Source organism: Phaseolus vulgaris, chromosome 10 (genome assembly GCF_051622355.1).
Source record: "Phaseolus vulgaris cultivar YP4 chromosome 10, ASM5162235v1, whole genome shotgun sequence".
Taxonomy (NCBI): Eukaryota; Viridiplantae; Streptophyta; class Magnoliopsida; order Fabales; family Fabaceae; genus Phaseolus; species Phaseolus vulgaris.
This window is the reverse complement of record NC_143507.1, coordinates 8,722,851-8,735,511: the sequence shown is the minus strand read 5'-3', so window position 1 is coordinate 8,735,511 and position 12,661 is coordinate 8,722,851. Positions and strand designations below refer to the sequence as shown.

Genomic DNA, 12,661 nt, shown 5'->3' with positions numbered 1-12,661 from the left:
GGCTTTTGGATTATGTAATCTGAAAGCTAATTACATATTTAAAAAAAAAACTTATGGATTACGTAATCCGAAATATTACAAAGGAGTTTTTGAAAATATGAAAATTTATGAAGGTGAGAGAAGAACATATGGCTGGAGGTGCAGGAAGAAACCGTTCCCTGTGAAAGATCTTATATTTGGGCCAAAATATCTCTTGTGTCATTACTTTCATGGATGTTTCTTCTTGCACCCTAACAAATTACTTCCTACACCTTATTATTATTGGAAAAGACTATTTTAACCCTTTTAAAAATGATTTTCATATTACTTTTTCTAGAATATTTCCAAAAACATACTTTCCAGAATCCAAATTTACCATTCTAAAAATTAAAAAAAAATTATTCCGAAAAGGATATTCCATAATAGTTTTTTCCCTTCCAGATTTTCTAGTTTAAAAACACACTTTGTTTATGAAACTCATATTCTGAAAACACACTTTGCTTATAAAACTTATATACTAAAAATACCTTTTGTTTATAAAACCCCTATTCTAAAATCACCCAAAATTATTAAGAATAATTCTGGATTTTCAAAAATTGTAAAGTTACAGGAAGAAAAATATAGAAGTGCTGGAAAAAATAGCCTACTTTGATTAACTTAACTTTTCCCAAAAATACAAGAAATTGCCATCATCAAACTTCAACATAAAATAGCATCTTCGGTGTCAATAGAAAAATAGCATCTTTGGTGTGAATGTAGATGGTCAAACAACAATATCATAGGAGATGACATTATAAATTTAACAAATCTCATTACATTAAATTATGATATTATATTTTAACTTTATAAAAATAATTTATAAAATTATTTTAGTGTATTTGTCTATTATAATTTAGCTTTAGTCTATTAGTCTCCATTATTTTATTATTATATTACTTTGGTGATGGATGTAGAATCTTCTTCTCCCTGCCACCCTGGGATGCATTAATGGTTGAATCGGGGAAAAAGTGTTGGTTTGGTTGTTACTTTAATAAAATAATAATAATAATGGATTAAGTTTAAGTAAAATAATAGTGGTTATAGACTAAAATGTTTCTCTAATAACAAGTATAAAATGGCACACCAATAATACTTTTAGGCTTTCTTAAAATTTTAATACTTTGAAGTACTTAAAACAATAGTTAATTACAATACCAAAGGAATTGTTTGACCTATAAAAAAAACCATGAGATCTCACAAGTATAATTTTTCAAAACATTAAATTTAAAATAGTTTTTCCCATATTGCAGGTTTAGTTTTCTCCCTAAGACAATGACAAACTACTTTCTTCATTTTTTTTATCAGTAATAAATAAAATAAAATATTTAAAAAATATTCTTACTAGTATTATAGTTACACCAAAAAAAATTACTTTCATTACAATAAATTCACTAAATAAAAATTAATTTTAGATAAAAAATAATTAATCATTATATTAATTAAGTTATATATTAATTTAGAGATTAAAAATATTATTGGTATATAAAGTAGTTTTTATTATTAATCAAATTTATAAATTTTTTTAATAACATCAAATTTATAAATTAGTTTCTAAATTAGTATCCAATTAGCAACTAAACTTTTGTCTATCAAGGTTTTAGCTACCAACAATTGGTAGTTAATTAAATATCAATTAACTAATTAAATATCAAGTTAAAAACTAATTTAGAAATTTAAAAACTATTTTAAATATCAATATTTTTTAGTTTATAAAATATTATCTAATTCAATTAATTATTTTTTATTTTTAGAATTGGTTTCTATTTAATAATTTTTTAGCAGTGATTTTCTACCCTTGTTTATGTTAATAAGTTTCTTATTCTACCTGTTGTTTGGATTGTTTATGATCTACGTGAAAATGTTAATTTTTATATAAGAGTTAGAGACCACTAAAGTCTTCATATTAATTCTTTCTAAAAAAAAATCTTCCAAATAATAGTTTAGTTGTGAGATTAACTAGTAGAACCAAGTTACTGAATGTGCATGACAGTGTGGGACAGAAACAGAAACATAACAGTGTTTTGCTTTTGTGGCACGTTAGATTGGATCCACACGTTGCAAAAGGTTGTTCTGTCTCTATTTTATTAGAGTCGATGGTTCCAACTAGGTTTTTGTTTCTTCTTCCTACTTATGCCAAAAATCAACACATCTCATTCTACCTCTTCTCTTCTTTCTTTCTATAAAGTCTCCAAATTTTCATTTTAATTTTCAATATTAATGTTCGATTTAAGACAGAATCATTGCTCCTCTCACGCTATCTCAAGATTAGGGTTCTTGCTATGTACCAATCAACACCACAAGAATACAGTTAAACTAGGTTGGATATAGAAAAACAAATTAATTAGCCTCTCAATGTAGTGTTTCATTAAGTGTTTTTTTTAGTAAATATAAGTTTACATTTAATGTTTAAACATGTATTTAAAGGATTACATTCATAAGTACAAAGTTGGAGATTTCACAGTGATATTAACTTGCTATTCTCAATTGTAATGTGATGGTAACTCCATTTGTTTACTTGGGGCTACTGGTAGGAGGGTGTCATAAGCGCAGTGCTTGTTGGAACGGGGTGTTTGAGAAAGTTCAGAATAAACTGTCTAGGTGGAAAGGCAGGTGCCTGTCAATGGCAGGGAGAATTTGTTTAATCAAGTTTGTTCTTTCTTCAATCCCGTTATTTTTTATGTCTTTATTTAAACTGCCTTCTGTGGTGGCAGACAAGTTAGTTCGGATCCAAAGGAATTTCCTTTGGGGGTGGGGCTCTGATGGAAGGAAGATCGCTTAGGCTTCTTGGGATAAGGTGTGTGAGCCTCGGGATTCTGGAGGTCTTGGAATCATTGATCTTAGGAAATTTAACTTGGCTTTATTAGGAAAGTGGATTTGGAGACTGAGTACGGATAAATGAGGTTTGTGGAAAGAGATTCTTGATTCTAAGTATGGTGGTTGGAGAAGTTTGAGAGAAGGCGGTAAGTCTAGTAGGGGCTCTCTCTGGTGGAAAGATTTGAAGGAGGTGTGGGATTCAGAGGGTTGGGGTAGAAGTTTTGAAGATGGGTTTAAGTGGAAAGTGGGGGATGGTAAGGAGATTTCTTTCTGGGAGGACAGTTGGTTGAGCTGTGGACTTTGAAGGGAGTTTTTCCGAGACTTTTCTCTCTAAGCTCGGCTAAAAACGCAAAAATGGCTTAGTTTGGGTATTGGTATAATGGTGAATGGGTGTGGAATTTGGACTGCGTAGATCCTTTTTCGACTGGGAGAAGTCTTTGGTTGAACAGTTGTTTCAAAGTTTGCAAGAGGTGAAGTTGGTTTTTGGGGAGGCGGACAGTTGGGTCTGGAAGATTGGGGACGCGGACAGTTGGGTCTGGAAGATTGGGGAGAGTCAAACTTTCTCAGTCAACTCTGCTTATGTTCAGGTAAGGCGGGTTAGAGGAGGGGAGTATTCTCCTGTGTATAGTAAGGTGTGGAGGTGCAAAGCCTTGCCATCTGCTTTGTTCACTGCTTGGAGGGTGTTGGAGAATAGGATTGCCTCTAGGGTTAACTTGGTAAGGCGCGGAGTGGCGGTAGAAAATCTCTTGTATTGTTTGTGTGGGGAGGAGGAGGAGTCATCTTGTCACTTGTTCTTTGTTTGCAGGTTTGTTTGGCGTGTCTGGTGTCTGTGCTTTAAGTGGCTTGGTGTGTCGTCTGTAATTCACAAGGATCCTAAGTCAATTTTTTCACAATTCAGGATGAGTCAGGCTTCTGTTTCGGTTAACGAAGTTTGGGGTACAATTTGGGTTGGCATTGTGAGCGAAATCTGGAAACATAGGAACTCGGTCATCTTCAATAGAGGTGTGGCAGATGTGTCTGAAGTGTTCGTTTCGGTGCAAGTAAAGGTATGGTCTTGGATTTATGCAAAGTCTCGTTCTGCTTATTTCTCTTATTCTAGTTGGGTTTTAAATCATTTGGCTTGTATGAGGTTGATTCATTAACATTGGTTAGTGTTGGTATGGTTATCCCTTTGCTAATTTGGTAGGCGTTCTAATAGGAGACTGGTGTCAAGTATTTCTGTATAAGGGTTGGACCACCCATAAAGTGGTCCCTATTTATTTATTTATTTTATTGCTGATAAAAAAAAACAGTGATATTAACTTAGATATATGAGTGTAAATCTCATTTTTTTTTTAATTATAAGGTTAAAATAACCTTAAATTCTACATTTATAAGATAGTGTTAAAATTTAACTTATTTTGGGTTTATTATATATTACTTGTTGCTGTTGAGTTTCTTTTTTTTATTCACACATATATTGAGTCGTGAGAAAATGAGTTAAAGTAAATTCATTCGATAAAAAATAGTATATATATTAAAAAAAATATTTGATTTTCTGATATTAAATTAGACTTAAAATCTATTTTTAGTAAAACAAAATTAATGGATTGAGAAAGTATAAATGAATTTAACTCAATTACTTTAATAGAGCAATTAAGTTATTGTAAAATGGTTGATTGTACGTAATTATAGCATGTGAGTTTTTATAAAATTAAAAAAAAAATTGAGATTTTCTTTGGGATGATTGTGGAAACTATTAAATTATTTTAATAATTGATTATATTTATTTTTATAATCAAATATAATCAAAACCAGCTTTTATTTGAGTAAGTATGTTATAAAAAGGTGCTTTAAAATAATTAAATTTTGTTGGGGGCAACAAAATATTACATTTTACATAACATATTTCATTTATTGTCCTAAATATACTAGTAAAAACATAAACATATATTTTATCCACACAAAAAATGTCAAAAAACAATCTTTCCTAAACATGCTACATCATTAACCTAATAGAAACTAAATCTATAAAAGAAATCTAATCCATCAAAGTTGGATGTCTTCCAAAGCCTTAAATATTATCACAAAAAGAACACCATGATTCAACCTTTGGAATTTATTTGGATCACAAGAAGCAATCTTGAAGAAAAAGCACCACCTCTATGGTGTTTTCCTTTATTTTAGGGAATGCAAGAAACTATATAATATATATAAATGTAAGAAGAAAAGCATAGCATAGTGAATGGTGTGGACCAACATAGGAAATCCATGTAATGTAAGCCACTTGAAGTAGAATCAAAACACATGCAAGGGACTAAACATAGTGGGAGCTTTACACTAGAGTTTCAAATTCCCCACATGTAATCACATGAAAGATCCATGCTCACAAACAAATTAATTAACCACAAAACACAACAAATTAATCACCACCCTTTCCCTCTTTCACAAGTCAAGTTTTGAAATTAAAGAGGAAATCAACAAAATCATTACCCAACTCAAACCCCAAAACTTTTATAGCAAAAAAAAGGACACATCCCACCACTTATGTGCCAACTGGCAAACCATTATTTAAATTATCTAGGGCCATTTTGCATCAACAAAAGTACCAACAATTGCAATTTTAGTCCACCTACTTTTTTATTTTGAGATTTACTCTAATTATACAATATCTCATACTATTAATTTGTTAAAGGATATTAATGTGACACTTTACTTAATCTAAAATTGCATAATTAAAAAAAATCAACATTTGTTAAGCATTGGAAACTAGGTTAATGGATAAACTAAATTACATAATTAGAATATTGAGAGATTAAATTCTAGGGAAAAAAAATCAAATTATACAAAAAAATATTCAATAAAAATTAATTTTTAGGGATAAAAAATAATTAGTTACTATTATATTGACTAAATAAGATATTATTGTGGAGACTTAAGAAAATTATTGATACATGATGTAGTTTCTATTATTAATAAAATTTATAAATTAGTTTTTAAATTGGTATCTAATTAGTTATCAAGATTTTAGCTATTATTCTATAATCTAAATTAATTGGTAGTTAAATCTGGATAGTTAATTAGATACCAATTTAGAAAGTAGTTTATAAATTTGATTAATAATAGAAACTACTTTAAATATCAATAATTTTATTAATCTGTAAGATAATATTTAATTTAATTAATAATTAATTATTTTTTATCTTTAAAATTGATTTTTATTTAATAATTTTCGTGTATCGATTAAAGATTAAAAGGGGACAAAATATTTTCATATGTGTGCACATTTTTTTCCATCATATACTTAGATTAAGAGGACAAAATAAAAACAAGTAATTTACTATATCAAAAAAAAGGAAGGTTTGATTAGTGCTTTTTTAAGAGAATATTTATAATATCCTTCAACATATTCTTTTACCAATGATATTCTAAATAGTCAGCCAAAGACTAACTATTTCCCTACTTTAAGATGTCACCAAAATAAAAACTTAGTTTTCAAATAAAATTTTCTCCATTCACATCATTAGGAATCATGCTTCTAACAACATACTTTAAATAATGGACTTATCTATCTATCTATCTCTAGGGTGGACCATATTGGTTTTATTTTTAACTTAACTTCTCAGTTCATAGTATATATACACACACAGACACACAACATGATGAAAATTAGAAACATCTGTTGCATCAAAACCTTGCTGTGATCAGTGATGATGATGGCAGAGGAGGAGAGTCCAAGTGTGATGCCAAAAGTGATCAGTTTCCTCTCCTCCATGCTTGAAAGGGTGGCTGAGTCAAATGATGAGAAGCAGCAGCTTCAACAGCAGCAGAAGATCTCAGTGTTCCATGGCTTGACACGACCAAACATCTCAGTTCAGAAGTACCTTGAGAGAATCTTCAAGTATGCCAATTGCAGCCCCTCGTGCTTCATCGTTGCCTATGTCTACCTCGACCGTTTCACTCAGAGACAACCCTCTCTCCCCATCAACTCCTTCAATGTTCATAGATTGTTGATCACAAGTGTCATGGTAGCTGCCAAATTCATGGATGACATGTAACTCTCTTTCCCTCCTCCTCATCTTCATCATCATCATTTCAATACACAAAACTTTGTTCATCACTTTCACAGTCTCTTCATCTTCAAAGGAATATATATGATCAATGGAGAAAACTTTGTTGTTTAGATCAGCAAAATCTTTGGCTGTTAGTTGGGGAGATGTTCTTGTTATTGGCTTGGTGGAAACTAAAAAAGAAAACAGTTTATTCAAATTCTGAGTTTTCTTAATTTTGAAAGTTTCATGTGGGTACGTGATAACTAAGTTAACCAGTGATGAAATTTTTGGTTGATTAGAAGCTTGGAAGGTTCATTTTTTTCATTCTATAAACCGTTTTCTAAACTGCTTAATGATCAATTTTTCAATCAGAACACTTTGAAAAAAGGGTTTTTGAAAAAGAGAACAATTGGTAGATACTGCATGATCATGGCCTAATTTTTTTGAAAATGTTGAAAAATAGTTTTCCAAATAGAAATCAAGCACCCATTAACTGTCTCAGTGTTCTTGGCAAACTTAGAAAATCTTTTTTTTTTTCTGAATTCTGAATTCTGAAACTTAGACATAATTTTAGGTTAACAAATGATTAATGATGAGTGTGGTACTAGTTTGACCAAACTGAAACAAGTTTCAGTTTTCTCTTCATTTCTGATGAGTTTTTTTTTCTTGTTCTGTATTTTGAAGTATTTCAGAAGAACCAGGAGAAAAGATAAATGCCTTAAAACCCCAGATTCTGTGAATTGTAGTTTACCCAAAAAAAATTATATTTTTTTCCTTTTGGGGTGTTTTTTAATCTTTCTATATTTTTAAAGTTTTGTGTTTATGATAACAATATTTGCTTAAAAATAATACAATGTTGTTTGTGAAAAACACTATGGCCAGGCTGGCTTTCCATTGAGAAGAGACAATCTCCCATGTGATCCCATCAGTTTACTGCACATTTCCAGCAAATATCTCTTATTTAATTATATGAATATATACTAGTACAGAAATATTAAATACAAATTAATTTTAGAAAAAAATAATTTATTATTATATTAATTAATTTAGATATTATTTTGTAGACTAAAAATATTAATATTTAAATTAATTTCTAAATTTATAAACTAGTTTTTAAATTGGTATTTAATTAATTGATATGTAATTTTTTATCAAAATATTTAAATACTAATTTTGAAATCTAAAATAGTGCATAGCTAAAACTTGATAATAATTAAATATTAATTTAAAAAATAATTTAAATTTTTTATTAATAATAAAAATTATTTTAAATATCAATAATTTTTTAATATCTAAAATAATATATAATTTAGTAAATATAAAGATTAATTAATTTGTGTTTTTGAAATCAGTATTTATTTAATGATTTTTTTTAGTTATCTATATATACATAGGTAGATAAATAAATAGAGTGTTGTTGAAAATGTAATTAGAAAAAAATTATTTTTCATTCAACCCCATCTTATTCATTTAGTTTTACAACTAAGTGAATAGAAAAAATAAGTAATTATAACAAAATTATAATTACTAAAAAAAATAGTTATTATATTGACTAAACTAAATTAAATATACTTTAAAAATTATCTAAAGTAGTTTTAAATTTTATAAATTAGAATTTGAATTAATCTATAGATAATTAGATATTGATTTAAAAACTAATTTATATATTAATATTTTTTTAATTTATAAAATAATATTTAATTTAATCAATATAAATACTAATCATTTATTATTTATAAAATTAATTTTTATATTTTTTAATAATATGATTTTGGAAGAATAAGTAGGTAAAATTTTGTATGAAAAAGATTTTGCATGAAATAGAGGTAATTAATGTTGTATTTTTCAGGTACTACAACAATGCATACTATGCCAAAGTAGGGGGAATCAGCAAAATAGAGATGAATTTTCTTGAGTTGGATTTTCTGTTTGGTTTAGGGTTCCAGTTGAATGTGAGCCCAGGAACCTTCCAAAGCTACTGTGTCCATCTCCAAAGAGAAATGCTAAGTTTTGCAGAACATTCCAGCATAACTTTAAAGGCTCATCATCACTTGTGCTTCACTGAAGATGAATCTTCTCATCAAAAGCAGCAACAGCTAGCTGTTTGATTCATTCTTCCTTGCACTGCATGTGTAGTGTGGTTGACTACTTGTAAATCTACTGAATCTATTACAGACTGGCTACTTTTCTTTATTCTTGTTCTTCTTACTTTATCTTCTTCTCACTTTTTCATATATATATTTGGATGCTCATACAATCACAAACATCTACCCAACAACTCAAAAAAAATGATATATTGCTGCATAAAGTTTAATTTTTTCAACAACTGATGAAACAAGATATCATTTTCAATATTACAAAGTGGAATTCTCCATAAAACTCTGGCTAATGGGTGAAGTTTGCACTCACTTATATATAATTAAATATTTTCATTTTTAGTCGATGTGGGATGTGATCCAATAACAGGCCGATAACGTATGACTTAATAAACTCACCAAATATTCACTAGTATAGAATTTAACCTCATGCCATATTACAAAGAAGACTTTAAGTCTAAGTCAACTCCATAAAATCAGCTCATAGATGAGGTTTGCATCCACTTATAAAATATTATTATCTTTAATCGATAATAAAATATTATAATATCAAAGTTTCTTATACTACTTAGGTAGTTTAGTGATATACTTGTTTCAATATAATCTCATAAGCAAAGTCTGAATATTTTTTTAATTTTAATTTTGTTTGGCTTAATATTGCAATTTCAACCTCTTGGGTATTGTAATTGTGTTATTTTAGACTTTCAAGTTTCACTAGAATCAATTGGGTTTTTAAAAAATTAGACCTAATCACAGGAACAGTTTTTTTTTTCATTTGAACTGAGATTCTTAATTTATTTATTTGTTTAGTCTTTCACCAAATTGGTATAGATCTATGTTGTCACGTTTGAAAGTAGTTGGTCTCATTAACTTTCTATTATTTTTTTAATATAATATAAATTTATCAACATGTTGTCCTCATGAATTGAAAGGCAAAAGAAAATTCATTTATAATATGAAAACATATTGTTTCCTCAAGATTAGATGAATGATTGGTAGCACAACTTCAAATTTCGAAATATGTGTTATGAGTGGTTGGGTAACATCCTTTTCAGAGTGGCAGCTTTAAAATAATAATTATTTAATTTCTTCACACACAAAAGTTATAAATTGGCATTTCTCATTCTTATCCAAGTTTGTGTTACAGCAAACTATTATCATCAACTATAAAAATTATCTAAATATAAAATAATATTTAGTAATTTAAAAATATTAATATTGATTATTTTTCTACATATTTCGGATGATATTACTTTTAGTCAAACCTTCATCCAGAGTTTTTTCAACTGATATTGACAAAAATTTTACTCTATGATATGACTGAGATTATTTTCTTTTGTTGATGTTGAACAAAATTATTTAAAGTAACAATGCTGAAAATTATTTTTACAAATGATCAAGATTATTTTTACCATGTAATTAGTATTACCGACTTTTTTTTATCAATATCAGATAAAAAAAATTAGTTAATATTAGAAAAAAAATCAAAATAAATTATTAACAAAATTATCATGATAATTGATAAAAAAAACATAATATTGAAAAAATTAATAAACAATAATCATGACAGATTGAAAAAATCTATTTCACATCAACAAAAAATAACCTCCTCGATATTAATAAAAAAAATCCTGATATACCGAACACGAAATAACAATGTCTATAATAAAAACATAAAAAATAGTCCTAACAATTTAAACAAAAATAAATAAAACATTAATAAAAAATCTTAATTAATATCAATAAAAAAATTAATCTATCTCAACAAAATAAGTTTGGTACGACCAAAATGGGGTTGAACAGAAAAATATAAAATAAACACAAAAAATAGAAAATACGATGAATTTAAAATTCTTACTTCTATATTACACAAAAATTAAAGTTTTCTAATTTAAAAAAATCAATTACACATAAAATTCTAAAATTTTAACTTGTATAAAAAAAAATTACTTAAATAACACATTATTATAAATTAGAAATGAAAATGAAAGGTGAGATTATGAACTGCACCCACTGCAGTTATTGTAGAACTGTAGAGGGTAATGAATTCTTTATCCATACAGCCAGTTTGGCATTGGGGTAGCAGAAAACAAAATACTGTCCAATTTTCACTGCGAAAAAGCGTCTAATAATATTTTTTCCACGAATAATATTTGATAAAAATCTGACTTACTATCTTTAAAATGTCTCTTTTTTTTTTATTTCTTTTACAATAACCTAGAATGATTAAATTAATATCATTTGAATTAAGGAGGTTGTTTTATGGGAAATGGGTTCAATATACATTAAAGAATTTAAATTTTAAATTTTTAAATTATATAAAACGGAATTATTTTAATTTAATCAGTAATTTTGAGTTTGAATCAGAATATATATTCATAATCATAAAATTAACAATGTGGATGACAATTTAAATTTCTTAGGAGATAGGGTTTACAAGAATTGTGGATCACAAGATTTTAATCGTACCACCATGATTTCTCTCTCTTTCTCTTCTAGGTTCTTTCTTCTCCTTATTCCTCTTCAACACCTTCACTACCTAACCCTTCTCTCCTTAATTATTCTCACTTTCTTCCCTATTTGTGGTATTCTATTCCTTATTCCTATTCTAAATAATCTCTCCCTCTAGTAGCAATTGTGTATTTGGAAAACAAGCTGTAGGAAATTGTGGAAAAACTCTAGTTCTTAATCGCTGGTTCTCATACCCCATACATACTTGACATTTTCAATTTATTACAAGTTAAATTCTTCCCTTCACATTATGATGTCGTTCTTTTAATATTTACTACTTTGTGTCCAGGCTTTCATGCAGTTAGTGATGCAAGAATAATATATTATTTCGCATTCTCGTGAAGTTTCTAGTAATGTGCATATAGTTATCCAACAATTAAAAGGATAAAATGAAGTAAAAAACATGTCACAGGGTAATCTGAAACCTAGCTCACCATTTCAAAAACTAACTGCTAGGACCATACAAAATGTTTGTTATCAGCATATGCATACATGCACTAATATAAGCAGGAATAAGCACGAATCTGCAGAATGCGTTAGTTTAAAGAGTTTACAATGTCACAATGCATGAGCAATCAACAAAACATTGATTTACAAAAACCTGTGACAGCGTCCAACTAAATAAAAGAGATACCAAACCAAAAATTATAAAAAAAAAGTACCATATGCATAGAATGTGAGCAAACGGGCTTGAAGAGATGGATCTTAGACCCTGCACCGAGAGAAAGAGAACAAACTGGAAACTAAAACTTAGGTTAGTAGATAACCACCCTCACTCACCAAACTAAAGAATAATTAAATGTAAGAAGCCACGATTTGAGAGCAATTCTGAAGCTTAACAATTCTGAAGTTCACACCTAAGAATATTCATACGATAATAATATGAAATTCATGTAATATGCATGAGCAAATTCTACGATAAATCATCTGGTTTAGCAAAACTCAAATCCTAACAAAAATTATACGAAAAATCATCTAAATTACCAGACCGCAAATCCTAACAAGCTTTGAAGTCTTAAACGAGCCCACCAATAAAACATACTTGAGCAATATACCCCATTCCGTGGGCAATGGCTTCAGTTCCTTGAGAGCCTTAACAAAAGTAGTTTTTTGAAACTCAATACTAACATGGTATGGACGGAAATTGGAAAGACCCACTTAAAGTCTTAAACATATAACATATTAAAACCA

At 28.4% G+C, this 12,661-nt stretch overlaps 1 protein-coding gene across 1 annotated transcript; it reads left to right on the top strand.

Moving 5' to 3' along the window:
* Positions 1-6,395: 6,395 nt before the first annotated feature.
* Positions 6,396-9,081, top strand: LOC137819435 (cyclin-U4-1). Its single transcript, XM_068623291.2, has 2 exons — positions 6,396-6,865; positions 8,713-9,081. The coding sequence occupies exons 1-2, from the start codon at positions 6,522-6,524 to the stop codon at positions 8,969-8,971; spliced, it is 603 nt and encodes a 200-aa protein (XP_068479392.1). The 5' UTR covers positions 6,396-6,521; the 3' UTR covers positions 8,972-9,081.
* Positions 9,082-12,661: the final 3,580 nt, after the last annotated feature.

Coding starts and splice junctions, on each gene's coding strand:
- LOC137819435 (XM_068623291.2), top strand. CDS start 6,522: ATGATGATGGCAGAGGAGGAGAGTCCAAGTGTGATGCCAAAAGTGATC. Junction 6,866..8,712: donor GCCAAATTCATGGATGACAT/GTAACTCTCTTT, acceptor TGTATTTTTCAG/GTACTACAACAATGCATACT.